At 45.6% G+C, this 18,727-nt stretch overlaps 1 protein-coding gene across 2 annotated transcripts in view; it reads right to left on the reverse strand.

Moving 5' to 3' along the window:
• Positions 1-1,274: 1,274 nt before the first annotated feature.
• LOC310856991 (uncharacterized protein) overlaps positions 1,275-18,727 on the reverse strand; it is a 48,067-nt gene continuing 30,614 nt past the window's right edge. The window contains exons 9-14 of one of the 2 annotated variants that reach the window (XM_083762580.1): positions 11,917-12,037; positions 9,334-9,428; positions 7,930-7,995; positions 7,188-7,287; positions 5,362-5,514; positions 1,275-4,301 (exon numbers count right to left, since the gene is read on the reverse strand). In XM_083762580.1, the coding sequence (XP_083618706.1) occupies positions 3,004-4,301; positions 5,362-5,514; positions 7,188-7,287; positions 7,930-7,995; positions 9,334-9,428; positions 11,917-12,037 (1,833 nt within the window). In that variant the 3' untranslated portion in view covers positions 1,275-3,003. The remainder of the gene's footprint in view (positions 4,302-5,361; positions 5,515-7,187; positions 7,288-7,929; positions 7,996-9,333; positions 9,429-11,916; positions 12,038-18,727) is intronic. The other variant, XM_083762581.1, reaches the window with a different exon arrangement.

Here is an 18,727-nt window from a genome sequence, read left to right on the forward strand (position 1 = left end):
GTTTTTCATAATTTTTGAGGATTTGAAAAAAATTAAAAAAACATGGGTTATAGCCCATCGTTTTTTTAATTATTATTAAAAAAAAATATCCTCGTTTTTCATCATTTTGGACCATGGGCTATAGCCCATATCGTACGGCATACTATAGCATGCCGTTTTTCATCATTTTTTAGGATTTGAAAAAAAATGAAAAAATTCAAATGGGTTATAGCCCATCGTTTAAAAAAATAATAATTTATCCTCGTTTTTCATCATTTTGGACCATGGGCCATATCGTACGGCATACTATAGCATGCCGTTTTTCATCATTTTTGAGGATTTGAAGAAAATGAAAAAAATAAAAAACATGGGTTATAGCCCATCGTTTTTTGAATTTTTGTTTATCCTCGTTTTTCATAATTTTGGACCATGGGCTATAGCCCATATCGTACGGCATACTATATCCCATGGCAGATATGACCCTGCAAATTTGCAGGGTCTATATCTGCCGATTCCGATATTATGCGGATTATTCAAACATAGAAATACACAAAACTAAATTGACAAAGCCATTGACGGTCACCGACACATTATTATTGTGTCATCGGTCATAATTTCATAATGCACGCGTAAGTTTTATTATTTTTACCACTTTATCAATTTATATGTTGGATGAATGGATGAATGAATGGATGACGGATGAAAAATAACAGCATCACTTTGTGTCGTGAGCGTGTAGCCACAAATCCTTTCTTATGAGGGTCCCTGCATGGCACAAAACATTTTCAGCTGGGGGTCCTTCACATAAAAATGTGTGAGAACCACTGCTATAAATTGCCTCATCCATCTTCCCAAGTCATGGCTCTCATAAATAGTGTATGAGAAACCCTGTGGTTACAACATCTAGAGATAGAGAAGTTTGTGATCTTGTAATTCGACTATTTTTGCTAGTTTCCAAAATATCATCAAAATATAGATAGGCTACAAGGTTTCTGCTCAACAGCAGCAATATTGAATGGGACCTCACCAGGCTCACCTAACTTTTACCCACTTTCACCAGAAGATGGAGCTACAGTTCACAACCGTTTTGCCATTGCCAGTGTAGATTAAGCTTGGGGTTGGGTCAGTTCTATCCTGATGATAAACCATCAGGAATGGATATGACCCAGCCACCAAAACAAGTATTGAGTCAGTATTTTGTGAAAGCACCAATAATCACCCCCACAATATTATCACACTATCGATAGTTATTCTATGGTATTATCATCTAATTTTGTCCACATCTACTAGCCCGGCTAGCATGTACCCAACACTATGCAAACTGCTGCCCGCTTTGAACACAGGTTAAACTGTAATTGGATTCATGTGAATGAATGAGTGAATCATGCTTCTGTGGTTACACCAGAGAATTTATTGCACCATGACTTCATCAAAGAGCAAAACGTTCCCTTGCTGGGTCCAGAGAATGTGAATCAAACAGTCTAGGAGTGGTCACCTGCTATCAAGTATAAACTTGTCTTTGAAAGTATAATACAGCAAGTAAATATTAACAAATTACAGACAAACTTTCAAATGCCATTTTTTTTGCATACCGTTTTGTTTTAACCCATTAAAACCGGGGAAGCATCCATAATTTTAGATCTTAGTGTTAAATGGCTATTCAAAAATACCAGATATACAAGCTCACTTCGTGCCACGCTATCCGCCATGAGCTTTGTAGATGTATTTTTGAAAAATCTTGAATATTTGTGCAAACTTTATTTACTCAAATCTTCTGGAGGTCCCTGGAACAAAATATTTTGAGATGGGGGGGTCAGCAACCAAATACATAATTCTGTGACATGAATAAAGGCAGAACAAAAGACGAAAAATATCTCTTAAAAAAGAAACCTGGATTTAGAAGAATCGTTCTCAGGTCTTAATGGGTTAAGATGTGTGAGTGTGCTCAGAGACAACCATAATCCATAAATGTGGTATTGGTATAAATGTCGAGGCTTTATGTGAATTAGTAGATCATGTGATGAAAAAGCCCTTGAGTCAAGAGTTGCTGCCCTCATTGCATTGTGATGAAGTTAAGACACTTTGTTGTAACAGGAGAGAGAGAAACCGAGCTCAGGCATTAGATCAGCCACACTTCACTTCATCCGTCAACGTGGAAACAAAATTAGGGATTCAATACAACAGTAGATAATACAGTAACACTCCTGCCATTTGTGCAACAATTACAAACAGTGGAAAACCAAGACAGCGGTTATAAATACAGAGTTCAAGTGAAAATTTACAAAAGTTAAACTGCCCTTAAAACGGGTGCAATCGTAAAATAAAATAAAAATCAAACAAGAAAAATCTATCTGTACACATGTCAGTGAAAGAAATTGCTTTCACAAAAAGAAGAAAAGGGAATCTACTGGCCATACTGAAGGCCTTTCTCCTTCATTTACTGTAACTATTATTGTTATTTTTTATTATTATTATTATTATTAATCCTGCAAGCATAAACAGTCAAACCTTTTTCAGCTTGGGTAGGGATTCCCGAACCGAACAAAGTTCAGGAAGGACTTGTATGCTGCTCCACTCTGGAATCTGAACATTAGACACTGTATAGACTGCTGGAACAGTGATTTTTACTAGTACACACCAACCTCTGACGTGTTTTGCCATAATTTGTCTCTGAGATCTTGCCCTTTCTGGCGACACACAAGTAGACAAAGTGTGTGCTATCGCTCTCCATTACTTTATAGCCATCTGGTTGTGTTTGTAGTTTGTACTCCAAACGTTTGGCTAGTAAAATCAGCCAAACTGCCAAACCGAACAGCAGCTAAAAATAATTAATTTTGTTGTAATTGACCTGCCGAAAAAAAGTACTACAGCCTTTACACGAGCCAATAGTTACAGTAAGTGAAGGAGTGAAGGAGCTTGATTATTATAATCAAGCATGATGGGGAAGGTGGATCTTCATTTTATAACCCTTTTCGAGCCTCGTCGTCCTAGATAAGTCACATCCTCGGGGAGAAAAAAAAACCCTCAGAAGGTGACAGATTTGGGCAGCTGTTGGCTTCCTGGGTGCATCCTGTAAAAGTCTGGGCTGGATCGCACCAAAGGCACGGCCGCTGCCGACTGTCCTGAGGGCCTGGTGTGGCCTGGTGGGGAGGAGCCGGTGTACAGCAGTGGTGCCGGGAAGGCAGAGTGGTCCCTGGGGCCCCTGGAGAACGGCTGCGAGTAGCTGGTCGGGGGCGAAGAGTGTGGACTGAGCTGGAAGGGGGAAAGTCTGTCTGCGAAACAAGGCGGAGGAGGGGCGATGATACCGTCCTCCACCCACCTGTCTCCCCCCGCATACTCTGGCAACTGAGGCAGGCGGGAGAGGGTGCACGGCGAGGGAGGAAGATGAGACGGAGGGATGAAGACAGGTGATGGGGGGAAGGGGTACGGGGCGAGTGGACTGTGTTCCTTGTCCGCGACAGTCGCCGCCGGGGGTCGGCCGTACATTCCCATGGCCTCCTCGGGAGTGGCGGGCAGTCCCGGGCTGTGAGGCCCAGCGGCTGTCGCCTCCAGTAGCCTCTCTAGGTAGCGGTCGTCCTCGTCCTCAGAGAGGTTGTCGTACTGGGAGGTGTTGGAGGGCCTCCGGTTCCCCGCCGCCGCCGGGACACCCAGGGACACCGGGAACTTGGTCGGCTTGGGAGGCAGGGCTCTAGGAGAGGAGGTGGCGGAGGTGGGGGTGACGGGCAAGGGAGGCCGCATGGAGCTGGGCTCCTTTTTCACAAGGTCCAGGGAGGTGGGAGGTTGCGGGCGGGGTTTTGGGGGGAGTGTCCCGTGGGGAGGAGGACCGTTAATCACAACCAAGGGAACAGAGGGCGGATGGATCAGCTCTATGCGAGGAGGCTCAGCGTCCACAGGAGTCTCATCAGAGTAGCACAGCGGCGGAGGAGGGAGATCGGGGAGGTCCAGCATCTCCTCCTCAGCCGGCATGGTAAAGACCTCCGAGGCAGGAGGCTCGTAGGGCGGAGGCCAGTCTCCACATTCCACATGGTTGCGCTCGCCAACCACCCCTGCTTCTGCACAGGGCTTGTTCACTGGTTTCGGCGGCAACGGAGGTGGACCGCCGCACCGGATCGCTTCAGGCGGTTGCGAGTGAACCGGAGGGGAAGGCACGGGTTGCAAGGCTAGTGGAGCCGAGAGGCCCTGCGGGTCAACAGGAGGAGGGCTCTGCTGCGAGGCGTCCGTACCGGGCGGTGGACTCTCCGTGGCAGAATGAGGCTGCAGGGGGAGCAGGACGATGGGCCTTTCCTCGCCCAGAGGTTTCTTCACCAGCTCGTCCGGCTTGGCTGAAGAAAAAAAAAGGAGATGAATTTTTTTATTTATTCACAGGAAAATATAGAACACGCTTGGGGACCGTGGGGCTGAAGCTAATACACAGGAAATGGATGTGTATTTTTAGACCCAAACAAGAAAAAGAATCCTGCTCCCCCCCCTCCTCGTCCCTAAAAACAACAAAACACTAAGTAATTAAATGAGACTGTGGGTACTGTTGTTTTTTCCATGACAGACGGGTTAGTGCCAAACCAGAACCTGATACAGACACGATCTCCAGCAAAGGATATGAATGATACATAATTATCATGTACTATACATGTACACAAGGTCTGTAACTACTGATTATTTAGTCAACTAAAAGATCACACTCATGTGAAGTGATGGGTGCCCGATAGAGCGGCGCAGTCCCTCCCCCTTTCAGAACAACGAACGGCCCAGGAAATGAAATGCAATGCATTCTGACCATAGGATTTTCTTTTAGTATTTATTTAAAGACGGTTACGCCGCGGACAAAGCCAACTCGGATCGTGACAAATCATGACAATGAACACAATATTTTCTGCCGATCAAATCATTAGAAAGAAGAAAATAAAGGCAGGAGACAACACTATTTGTTTTGTTTTTCTTCTTATAAATTATTTGATCGGCCCAAAACATTGTGTTCATTGTCATGATTTGTCACGATCCGAGTTGGCTTTGTCCGCGGCGTAACCGTCTTTAAATAAATACTTAAAGAAAATCCTATGGTCAGAATGCATTGCATTTCATTTCCTGGGCCGTTCGTTGTTCTGAAAGGGGGAGGGACTGCGCCGCTCTATATGGCTGCCACATGACGTCACAAGTGGTGCTGTTTCCCCCCCCCCCCCCCCAAAACATAGACTTGGCTGCCACATGACATCATGATCGACTAAATCAATAAGTCTGACTAACCGTTTAAGTTTAAGGCCTATAAACTTTGTTGTACAACTGTGTCACGCAAATATAGCCAATTCTACAGGCTCACTATGTGTCATACTCGTGACACATCCCACACAAATCTATTATTTTATTCAAATCAATTAGTTTGAGTACCTGAAGGGGGCAGGTCCAGCTTCTTACTGCGCAGCTCAGCCATGGCGGCTTGGAGCTGCTCCACCACCACATCATCTGGAACCAGGAAGGAGACCGCAAGCTGCTCCTGGAGGAACTCCCTGAGGTCCTCCAGGGGAAGCTTCAACATACGCTCTGATGACACACACACACACACACACACACACACACAGACAGACAGACAGACAGACAGACAGACAGACAGACACAGACACAGACACAGACACAGACACACACACACACACACACACACACACACACACACACACACACACAGACACAGACACAGACACAGACACAGACACAGACAGACACACACATACTTGTAGGATATCAACATTTCATGAATGCCATCTTTACACAGCAGATCTACTGTACAATCTCACACAGATCTGTTATTCACGGTACACAACACTTATCCTAATCCTAATCTGAATCTTTTCCTAATTGGAAGCATAACTCCCCAAATCAGTTTGAACCATAAAACAACATTTCTCTTGTACCAGGGAAATGATCCTCCCAATGTCTAATTCTCAAATTCTACTACTGTACTAAATTGCCCAAGTACGCATCCACGCACAGTCGCACACACACAAAAGGATGGGAGTTTTGTCTATGCCATTTAACATCAACGTAACAAAGACGGTGTGTGGCGTTAACCAATCCATGGCATTCGCCGAGTGAACACCCAATGAGAAGTTAGCATTGGCTTCCTCTCCACAGCAACGAGCCGCCTTGCATTATGTAAGCCATACACTTATAGGCAGCCAACCAGGAGAGAGTGGAGCATGTAATCCATGCATGCAACATGCAGCACATGCATCTCTACAGTATATACAGTATGAGCATAAAGCTGCTTTCTCTGACTCATTCTGAAAGCACAGTAGCCTACAGCTAGGCCTGTCACAATTTATTACATAATCTGTTTGAGATTTGAAATAATTGCAATTATGTTTACATTATTGTACGAATCGTTTAAAACAAAGATGTATAAAGAACCACCGCTCATCTGCTGAAAAAACTTAAGTGAGGTGCTGGAGTCACAAAGGGTTGATGAAAAGGGAAGCTCCGCACACTCAGATCTGTGCACAATCAATGCATTTATTTTGCAAGCTTTTGGTCTACTGACCTTCTTCAGGCATCTGCCAGGCAAGACGCCTATATACATCATAGGCTGACCATCTTACAGTGTTGTTTTTGGCAGCAAAGATTTTAGTCGACTAAATCTAGTTGATTTAGTTGACTAAAATGTATTTTGGCGGGCCTTGATGCCGTCGTAATGACAAATTTTACACTTGCTGAAAATAGCAAGTTAAGTGTTATTTTCAGCATGCAACCAAGTGTAAAATGACTAATCTTTATTTTATTATTATTCTTTTGGCCATGCCTAGACATGTTTCGCGCATCCGCACATCATTTCCTCGTTTACGGGGACCGACTAAATGCTTTTGTGTGACACTATAGTATGATCGAGTAAGGTGTTGATTTACGAAAAGAAAAAAGAACAAGAATTGATGACATCAATTAATTACCAGCTGCTGCCTTATATCCCATGGCTGAGAGGTCGGCTAGAGGCAAAAAGTGTGTGGTTGCCTAGAGACGAGGCAGCCAATCAGGACGATAGGTTGTCAGTACAGCCAATGAGAAACATAGGTCTCAACTACAGCAAGTGGGCGTGAAAGCACCGCAGAGACAACATTGACCAGCTGTGCTTACACAGCCGCTGGTAACTAAAAACTAAAAGTTAGAATATGGAGATAAGACATAAGAGACATCAAGTTAACTTTCATGATGGTGACAGAACTCACTCTTGTGTACTTTGAGGATAGTGTAAGCCATGGCAGTGAGCAGTCTCTCCCCCTCCAACATGTAGATGTCCCACAGACGCAGCGTGAGGGTGAATGGGCTCTGTTAACACAAGACACACAGAAAGAGGAGCATGTCACCAGCCCGGTGAGTCTCAAACATTTTCATGTCAAGGACCCCCAAATTGATGATGTATTTCACCGCGGATCCCCACCTGGAAATGTTTTGCGCCAAGGATTTCTAAGAAAATTGCAGATGAACAAGCTTGCAAGTTGGCACTAAGTGACGTACTGTGAGCTTGTAGATCTGCCATTTTCAATAGCCAACATATAAATGGATAAAGTGGTTAAAACGATTGTGATGCTATGTTTTTTTTTTTACATTTTCAGAGAATGTTTTACAATTTAAAAAGAAGATTAACCAGCTCACAACGCATCAATGTGACCCATTGCGAGCTTGTAGATCAGCTATTTTCATGTGAAGCCTTTATAAAACAGTGTTTACAGTATGTGGTTAAATAGAGTCAAATAACTTAGAACAATCATCGATATCTCTCTATCTGGTGTGGTGATGAGTAATGATGTAAGCATAATATTTACATTGTGTAACGTGTACTTTCGTATGGTTATACACAGAGGGAACTAGGGACATTTAATTAACAATTACGTAAAGCATGTTTTGTAAGCAGGGACTTTTTATAAGCAAACAAGAGGCAAATGGAAAATATGACATGGTGAGACTCACTCGATCGATGAAGCACTGCAGAAACCATTTAGTGGTGTATATTCCTGTGGTCATCTGCTCCTTTTCCTGAGGGTGGACAGCATTTCACGGCTTTATGTCTCAAACATGATCCAGACAGTTGGTTCTCCGACTACTTGGAAGGTCATTGCAGCGACCTATTTAAACTATGGTATGCAAACCTCCCCTGCCATATTATTTGAAGCCATCAGCAGGTATATCGCTGTTGTCGAGCAGAAACCTCTTATCTCCATATTTACCCCCCCCCCCCCCCCCGTGATGACGGCTATGGCCGTTTTTAGGCCAAGGAGTGTTTTTCGTGCAAAACATATGCTAGGAATGGATTCAGAATCATGAAAACCCTAGTTTGACATGTCACAATTGTCAAATGCTACTTAAAGCATGATGACATTTAGGAAATTTGCCTTATATTGGTTGGTTGTGGTATACAAAAATGGCCATAACCTTTCTTTCTTTTTTGGCAGAGCAGGCCTCTCATTCTGTGGACCTTAATGACCAAACGACTACACCACCACCACCATCACCACTACTACTACTACTACTACTACTAACAGTACATGTATGTATCATTGTTAAAACAGAAGTCACAGTGTGCTTTAAAACTTTGATATCACACAATTTAAAAGAGTAAGGTAACAGAGGGGTAGCAGAACAAAAAAAATGTTAAAGCAAACAAGTATGTAAAACGAGAGTTTCTACAGACAAAGCAGCATATATACAGCATGGTGATTTACAGAAAGGCTTATCTGAACAGGTGTGTTGAATAGCCTCAGGTAGGGCATTCCATCTGGCAGAAACCTTGTATGTCCATATTTGAACTTTTGGTGTTGTAAATGAATGCCCTACTTCAACACTACGTTATACAAGTGCCGCACAAAAGTAAAAAAAAAAGTGCACAACACGTCACAATGGGAGATGTTGTGGGCTTGTAGATCTGTTATTTTCACCTTTATATAAAAAAAATCACACCCGTGTGAACCGAGTGGTGCAACCCCCCCCTCTCTCTCTCTCTCATTAGCAGGAAACAGTGCCGCACTCTCTCTCTGTTTCTGGCACAACAGCGCACAACAGCGCCCCTAATGGTACTAATAGTCATACTCGTGCTCATTAACGTCACACGGACACACGGACACATAGGTGAACACGGACATTGCTTTTCCTTGGAGTGGTTGCACCACTCAAAAATAAGTGGTGAAGTGTGTCTGTGTTTTTTTTTATATCGAATCAAATGAAAAGTATAATAAAAGAGCTTAATTGTGACTAGTGACTACATTAGATCCATTGGACACAGGTTATTTTTCATCTGAGAATGAACAGTTTTGGACATAGAAGGTTTCAACCCAACAGTGACGATATAAAATCACGAGTCATAGGGGTAAGGCTCACCAGGTGCTTCTTGAGCCTGGGAAGCAGTTTGGAGAGGATCTGTTCGTGGTGGGCCTGGTATCGTAGTAGCTTAGGAAAGCCAGGGATGAAGAACCCTATTGCAGCGAGAGAGCAGACAGTTATTGGTCCATGGTGGAGCACAGTAAATAACACATTTCATTCCCTTCATTTAGTACCCCAATTTGAATGAACCCAAGCGTCCAATATTTTGGGGGGAACATTCCCCCGTAAATAGCAGATCTACAATGTGCCACGAGGCGACACGTTAGCTTGAAGATCAGCTATTTTCGGCAAAGAGATTTGGTGTAGAGGAGAACATTTTTACAGAGAGTGGTACAGTATACCCGCTTTCTGTTGCAGTTAAGTGAAACAGAAAGCTTCATTTGTTTGGCTTGGCAGCAGATTTATGTGCGTTTCCCGTTAGTCTTTATTAGTCAGCCAATTGTTGTCTCCACCAGGCCGAAGGCATGGGAAGAGAGTATGTTTTGCACCCCGTGTCCGTGTGTCCGTGTGTGTGTGTGTGTGTGTGTGTGTGTGTGCGTGTGTCTGTCCGTCCGTCCGTCCGTCCGGCCGTCCGTCCGTCCATCCGTTACCAGCTAATAGGGACTTTAGTTTAAGTAACGACTGCTTTAAGGACGGCTCCTCTAGGCGGAAGTACGGCGGCTATGATGCCGTCGCTGTAGCTGTCAAAATCGTTAAGCAAACAGCTGTTGGCGACTGCGACATTGGTTCCCATGGTGACACATCTATGCAAGTATGCAGCATGTGTCAAACAAACACTTTGTTTTTAAACACCCTGTCGCGTGTCAGCTAACTTGCCAATATTGCTTAATTCTTACATGATCAGCAGTGGAAAGAGGAAGGTTCTGGAGCAAAAACGTTTTAATAAACATGGTTAATATGACATATGGTATTAGTGTTATTTCTTCATTCAGAGCATGCCAACACAGCATAAGAGAGATGATGGAGTAATCGGTGTAAATGTATGACAGCTATCATTTCAATAAACATGGTTATAACATGGCGTTGTAGACACTACTTTTAAGTGTTGGTTCTGCCGTAGTAGAAAGGGCTGCGGCGGCAAGCAGGTTTATGTATCGAGCACTGATCCATTTCCGGTTGCCGGAGCCGACTGCCGTAGCCGTCGTTGCTTAAAGTCCCTAATCTCTGGCACCGTTAACCCGGTCGATGCCAACAATGAACCTCTGCCCTACACTTTCCAGAACGGCCACCAGGAGACCGACTTTTGTAAAACACATTTTTTTATATTACTCCTCCAGACTCTGTCCAAACATCCCGCAAATCGTTACACACTATAGTCATGTGTTCAAGAAGGATCTGTCCGGTATCTCATATTCCATCCCAAGTGGCTAACATTGGCTTTCAAAGATTGCAGGATTGGCCTGTTTTGAATAAAAAGTCTCAAATCATGAACACAGCGTGCAATTTACGTGAAATCTTCCACAGACTTTCCTACTAGGCTGAGGAATATATCCCACCCTTTTCACATTGACCACCAGGAGGCCACAACCTGACCTGCCCTGGTGGAGACCTGTGCCCTGAGGGGCACTTTATCTAGTTTCTGTTGTATTGCATGCCCACGCTCAGGGTTGGGTTTGCTGGGGAGGATGTGGGCTAAAATCTATGCCTATGCATTTGATATCCCCTGGTCTGGTTTATAAAAAATAAAAATAAAATGTCAAAGTCGTACGATTTGTCACACACGTTACAGCAGTGAAATTTGTTCTCTGCATTTGACCCCTGTTTCTGACCAGACTGAAATAAACAAAGGCATTTCCTTTTTGGAAATGTAGACTGATATGCTTATTTATGTTTGATCATATTTACAGTTCAACAATTACATTTTCAAATAATAATCTCAAAATGTTTATCGTCTCTGTCGGGTGTAAATCTCGTATGTCCAAAACTGTTGAACACATCAAATTCAAAAACTAAAAGTAGCAGATCTACACGCTCAAAACCCGTCACGGTGCGCCACAATTCGAGCTTGTAGAATTTAGATCTGCTACTTTTAATGCTTTCGTATGACACCGTAGTGGCATAATATAATCAAGTAGGGGATTAATGTACGAACAAGTTAAACTATGGAGACTAAGACTAAGGGCGAGAAGCGTACACGCATCCGCCTCATTGACGGCAGACTGCTGGGCGAGCGCTGGCAATTTGGCATGGGGGGTCAGATCAACATGGAATGAATTCTGTACTGGCTATTTAATATAAGGAACATGACTTGAGTGTACAGGGCTTGATGAGGTCAGATCAACATATGGAATGTCAGAACAGGTCAGCTCCATATATGGAGATCTAAGGGTGGTAGAGGGGACATTCTCTTGAGTGTATAGGGTTTGATGAGGGCCCAGGTATGACTGTCATCAGGTATGACTGTCATCCCTGATGATGTCACGTGATGTCACGAGACCTGGGCATACAGTATATGGGGGCATTCCCATGTATGGGGATAATGACAGTGACTCAGACTGACGGGAAATCCATGTATGGTTGGGGATAATGAGTGACTGACGGGAAATGAACAATAGGTTTCTCTTTCATTTTCTCTCTCACCGTGCATGACATGCTTGCTGCTGGTGAGCAGCTGCGACAGAGCCCAGAAGGCGTCCTCCTCACCCAGGTACATGAGCAGCAGGGCAGCGATCTGACTCATCCCCTGGCAGTAGTTCACCTCCTGGGGGACAGACAGACAGAAGACAGACAGGGTCAATTAAACTGCTTGGGGGGACAAGATGGAGAGGAATTATTTATAACTTAATGCAGGATTCCAGACCCAGAGAGGAGGACGACGACGACGGGGGGAAAAAACATGTGAATGTCTGATGTGGTCTGAGAGGACAGTGGATGTTTTTTATGCTTGTATGATGTCTCTTAAGTGCCGGGGGAGCATGATGTTTACCTGGGCTTACCGGCGACTTAAACCCGACTTAAACCTTTTCAAGTCAGGGATCCACAAATTGACCATGGACCCCCAGAAGATTTGCGTTAAAAAAACGAAATTATTCAACATTTTCAAGATTATCATTATTATTAGATGTACAAGCTAGCAGCACGGCACGATGCTTGCTATTTTCGCCATTAAGTGGTAACAAAAAGAACTAATGTTCCCAAAATAGGGATGCCAGGGTTAATGTGGTTAACAGGACCAGGTTCTGCTTTTAAGTCTTATTTAGAAAGGTCCTTTTCTTTTCAAACTAGCCTCTCCATGATTTGTTATGCCATTTTATTGCATTGATGTTTTACTGCCTTGGTAATTAATTAACTGCCTATGTTAATTAATGGCAGTTTAAAGTAATCTACAGTACGTGTTACTCTCTCTTCACTTATCGTTGTTATTTTGGACTTCCGTTGCATTTTCATACCGAATGACCTTTTAATTATGTAGAGTGCATTATGATTATTGTAAGCCTAAGTGCTCCTACAGTATCCTGACGTCGTTTTACCATTACAACATTTGCAACGATTTCAGTTTCATAAAGGTCTGCATTAAATTATAACACAAAGATCAACATCACACATTTGCCATTGGTCTGCATTAAGAGTTATGACTCATTTATAGTGCCACCTGGGACACATGGGACTCACCAGCATCAAGCGTCCCTTCATGGGAGCATAATTAATTTAATTAGAGTTACTTTGAGGCTAAACTGCACATTCTCTACATTCCATCTCTCCGTCTGTCCCCATGTTCTTCCCTCCTACCACACACACATATTGACCTCCTTTTCTTTCTTGTGTGCCATTTCTAACCATGAACACAGCTAATCCCCCTAAATGCCTAATCCTAACCCCCAAACTGGATCATTTAATAATGTTAACCTTAATAGCTCTAAAAAGTTAAATGGTCCTCCTCACAAGGTCGATGTCTCAGTCCTTCTGGGGACGTCTGGCCCTAGTGGTGTCTCAGTCCTTCTGGGGACGTCTGGCCCTAGTGATGTCTCAGTCCTTCTGGGGACGTCTGGCCCTAGTGTTGTCTCAGTCCTTCTGCAGGGGACGTCTGGCCCTAGTGTTGTCTCAGTCCTTCTGGGGACATCTGGCCCTAGTGTTGTCTCAGTCCTTCTGCAGGGGACGTCTGGCCCTAGTGGTGTCTCAGTCCTTCTGGGGACGTCTGGCCCTAGTGATGTCTCAGTCCTTCTGGGGACGTCTGGCCCTAGTGTTGTCTCAGTCCTTCTGCAGGGGACGTCTGGCCCTAGTGTTGTCTCAGTCCTTCTGGGGACGTCTGGCCCTAGTGTTGTCTCAGTCCTTCTGGGGACGTCTGGCCCTAGTGGTGTCTCAGTGCTTCTGCAGGGGACTTCTGGCCCTAGTGATGTCTCAGTGCTTCTGGGGACGTCTGGCCCTAGTGATGTCTCAGTCCTTCTGCAGGGGACGTCTGGCCCTAGTGATGTCTTAGTCCTTCTGGGGACGTCTGGCCCTAGTGATGTCTCAGTCCTTCTGGGGACGTCTGGCCCTAGTGATGTCTCAGTCCTTCTGGGGACGTCTGGCCCTAGTGATGTCTCAGTCCTTCTGCAGGGGACGTCTGGCCCTAGTGGTGTCTCAGTCCTTCTGGGGACATCTGGCCCTAGTGTTGTCTCAGTCCTTCTGGGGACGTCTGGCCCTAGTGTTGTCTTAGTCCTTCTGGGGACGTCTGGCCCTAGTGTTGTCTCAGTCCTTCTGGGGACGTCTGGCCCTAGTGATGTCTCAGTGCTTCTGGGGACGTCTGGCCCTAGTGATGTCTCAGTCCTTCTGGGGACGTCTGGCCCTAGTGATGTCTCAGTCCTTCTGCAGGGGACGTCTGGCCCTAGTGGTGTCTCAGTCCTTCTGGGGACATCTGGCCCTAGTGTTGTCTTAGTCCTTCTGGGGACGTCTGGCCCTAGTGTTGTCTCAGTTCTTCTGGGGACGTCTGGCCCTAGTGATGTCTCAGTGCTTCTGGGGACGTCTGGCCCTAGTGTTGTCTCAGTCCTTCTGCAGGGGACGTCTGGCCCTAGTGTTGTCTCAGTCCTTCTGCAGGGGACGTCTGGCCCTAGTGTTGTCTCAGTCCTTCTGGGGACATCTGGCCCTAGTGTTGTCTCAGTCCTTCTGCAGGGGACGTCTGGCCCTAGTGGTGTCTCAGTCCTTCTGGGGACGTCTGGCCCTAGTGGTGTCTTAGTCCTTCTGGGGACGTCTGGCCCTAGTGTTGTCTCAGTCCTTCTGGGGACGTCTGGCCCTAGTGTTGTCTCAGTCCTTCTGCAGGGGACGTCTGGCCCTAGTGTTGTCTCAGTCCTTCTGCAGGGGACGTCTGGCCCTAGTGGTGTCTCAGTCCTTCTGGGGACATCTGGCCCTAGTGTTGTCTCAGTCCTTCTGCAGAGGACGTCTGGCCCTAGTGTTGTCTCAGTCCTTCTGGGGACGTCTGGCCCTAGTGGTGTCTCAGTCCTTCTGGGGACGTCTGGCCCTAGTGGTGTCTCAGTCCTTCTGGGGACGTCTGGCCCTAGTGTTGTCTCAGTCCTTCTGGGGACGTCTGGCCCTAGTGGTGTCTCAGTCCTTCTGCAGGGGACGTCTGGCCCTAGTGATGTCTCAGTCCTTCTGGGGACGTCTGGCCCTAGTGGTGTCTCAGTCCTTCTGGGGACGTCTGGCCCTAGTGGTGTCTCAGTCCTTCTGGGGACGTCTGGCCCTAGTGATGTCTCAGTCCTTCTGGGGACGTCTGGCCCTAGTGATGTCTCAGTCCTTCTGGGGACGTCTGGCCCTAGTGATGTCTCAGTCCTTCTGGGGACGTCTGGCCCTAGTGGTGTCTCAGTCCTTCTGCAGGGGACGTCTGGCCCTAGTGATGTCTCAGTCCTTCTGGGGACGTCTGGCCCTAGTGGTGTCTCAGTCCTTCTGGGGACGTCTGGCCCTAGTGGTGTCTCAGTCCTTCTGGGGACGTCTGGCCCTAGTGATGTCTCAGTCCTTCTGGGGACGTCTGGCCCTAGTGATGTCTCAGTCCTTCTGGGGACGTCTGGCCCTAGTGATGTCTCAGTCCTTCTGGGGACGTCTGGCCCTAGTGGTGTCTCAGTCCTTCTGCAGGGGACGTCTGGCCCTAGTGTTGTCTCAGTCCTTCTGGGGACATCTGGCCCTAGTGTTGTCTCAGTCCTTCTGGGGACATCTGGCCCTAGTGTTGTCTCAGTCCTTCTGCAGGGGACGTCTGGCCCTAGTGGTGTCTCAGTCCTTCTGGGGACGTCTGGCCCTAGTGATGTCTCAGTCCTTCTGGGGACGTCTGGCCCTAGTGGTGTCTCAGTGCTTCTGCAGGGGACTTCTGGCCCTAGTGATGTCTCAGTGCTTCTGGGGACGTCTGGCCCTAGTGATGTCTCAGTCCTTCTGCAGGGGACGTCTGGCCCTAGTGATGTCTCAGTGCTTCTGCAGGGGACGTCTGGCCCTAGTGATGTCTCAGTCCTTCTGCAGGGGACGTCTGGCCCTAGTGATGTCTCAGTCCTTCTGGGGACGTCTGGCCCTAGTGATGTCTCAGTCCTTCTGGGGACGTCTGGCCCTAGTGATGTCTCAGTCCTTCTGGGGACGTCTGGCCCTAGTGATGTCTCAGTGCTTCTGGGGACGTCTGGCCCTAGTGATGTCTCAGTGCTTCTGGGGACATCTGGCCCTAGTGGTGTTTTGGTCGTAGCACGGGGAACCACGGCCTGTGGCCAGTCATTTTCCACGCACGGCACCGTAATGTTACGGCGCCGTAATGTTACGGTGCACGTTAGAAATTTAAATACCGTACCCCCGAAAATACATCACCATCACCATCACCATCACCATCACCATCACCCACACACACACACACACACACACACACACACACACACACACACACACACACACACACACACACACACAACCCCCCCCCCCCCCCCCCCCCCCCACTCTTTACTACTGACCCACTTTCTGGTAAGGGTGGTGGGGAACACAGCATGTTGAGATTTCCTCTCTGTTAAACACCTCACACAAACCAACTACGTGTGTACGTGTGTACGTGCGTGCGTGCGTGTGCACACACACACACACACACACACACACGTGTGCCTACACTTCAGTGTACATTAGCAGCAGACTGTGTTTATGTTTGTATGAATCATGAGACAGTCCTGTAAGCTGCTGTAACCCAAACATTTGCACCTCTTCCATTCCCTGTTTCCACCCATGCAGAGGACCATCAGCCGCTGTTGGAACCACCTGGGGTTTGGGTGAAGACTCGAGTGTTCACAGCAGCGTCTCAGCAGCAGGTCAAAATTCCAAAAATAGCTTCTAAATCATGACAGTTTTCTGAAAAACCTTATGTTTCTGTATCAGTCGTGCTCAAACTATTTCATGTGAAGGAACCCCATATTCAAAGATTTGCGCCACATTTTCACGATTTTGCAAAAATAGCTAAAGTTTAAAATAATAATGCTTAAAACACCAAAAGGGGTTCCCATCCTGAACAGTTTAAGTGTACGTACGCAATATGACTGTGTATAAAATCATACGTCGAGGCAGATAAGTCCCCGTTCAGTCACAGCACCCTGAGGTGGGCTTATGTGGGTATGGTGCACTGCAGAGAGGAGACATCTTCACACTGCTCTAGCCCATTTTGGGCAGGAACCCCTTTTGTTGTTAAGCGTAATGTTATACTTTAGCTATTGAAAAATAGCAGATCTACAAGCTCATAGCACGGCACTGAGTGCCGCACTACGAGCTTGTAGATCTATTTTAGAAAAATCGTGAAAATGTAGTGCAAATCTTTCAATATATATTCTTTCAGAGCCAAATCTTTGCTTTTTGGGGGGGGGGGGGGTCCCTGGAACATCATATTTTCAGATGGGGTCAGCAGCCAATTACATATGATCTTGGGGGTCCTGACCACTGACATAGAAACATGGGTTTTTCAGAAAACTGTCAGGATTTAGAAGACATTTGTAGAATCGTTCCCAGGTCTAAATGGGCTAGATTAGAGTCACAGTCATCCTCGTCATCATCATATTTCAGCCATATACAGTATAGTTTGTAGTACAACAAATTCAAAATCTTTCGATTTTTGTTTTGTTTTGGAAAACGTTTGAGATGTTTTGAGTGGCGCTAGCCCCTCCTATGCACAGCTTTGTGTGTATGTGATGTTTTGATTGGCTGATCCTATGATGATGTATGACGATAAGAGCGCCCCTCACTTCAAACAAGTGTGAAAATCTTTGCCTAGAAAGACAATCCCAAAATAGGTACTGCAGGTTGCAATTAGCTAAAGGAGGGTCTATGTCTAAAGGTGCTACTGCATAAAAAAATCAGTGCAAAAAGGCAACGTGGCGAGTGGCACTGAACAAGGCGAACGGCGTGACATGAGCAAAGCGTTCCGTCACCTCAGGATCTTTGCTCCAGCTGGATAATGCCCTCCACCAACGCTATATGGCCCGTGGCTTCCTTCCTGAAATGTACACTTTTTGTAACCCGCCAGTCATGTGAAATTCATACATTAAAGTTTTTGAAATTACTATTTCTCAGTAGAATTTGTAACGGTGATTGTTCATTGCGTTATGTCATTCCTCATTATGTGGGGGAAAAAAGCTTTGTATTTCATTACATATTATTATTTTTATATTATAAAAAAAGGTACAGACCTTTTTATACCCGATTACACTTGCCCACAATGCCATTTAAACACAAGACAATGTATTGGACTGTAAATAATATATATTGAACATTGAAGTGCATGCTAGTGGGCAAAAGTGTGTTTTTGTTTTGTTCACAACACAGCTGAGTGACTTAGGCTAGATTTGGCTATGATTGCCAACAAAAGACTGATATTGTACTGCAGTTTAAGCTGCACTATGTAACTTTCCTCTTCTCCCCCGGATTTGAAATGTCAGCTAGTGCTGACATTTTTACCATTAAGCAAATAGAGCCTTTCTGCTTGCTCAGGGGATGAATGGAATCTTGACCACCAGGTCAACATTCATGTCAGATCCTGTGTCTAGGTGAGACATGACCTTTGACACGATCTAAAATGTCTCAATAGAAGAGCAGGAATACAACCATTCCATTTGCATAAGTAATATATTGTATTAACATACTCTACAGATTGGACCAAATTACATTGTATTTATCAAAGGCTACTTGTTATGGCCCAAAGGCTACTGTACAGTAAGTATTACATTAGATACAGTTGGCCCTATATGGTATTTTATTATGTCTCCCTTTGAAAAACATATGGATGGACAGTCACCCCTGAACTAAATCAGTCACAGTTTGAGTCACCAGGAGTATAAATCAGTGAGTATTTGGTTCAATGCTGGACTTTAAGTGCTGATGATGTACATTCTGGCTGAGCTACAGTCATAAATAAAATACTCCCCCCCCCCCCCCTGCTCCTCTCCCCTTCCCTTCCCCAGGGGAAACGAGGGTCAGAGTG

The sequence above is a fragment of the Protomyctophum parallelum genome (genome assembly GCF_964188405.1).
Source record: "Protomyctophum parallelum genome assembly, chromosome: 4".
Lineage (NCBI taxonomy): Eukaryota > Metazoa > Chordata > Actinopteri > Myctophiformes > Myctophidae > Protomyctophum > Protomyctophum parallelum.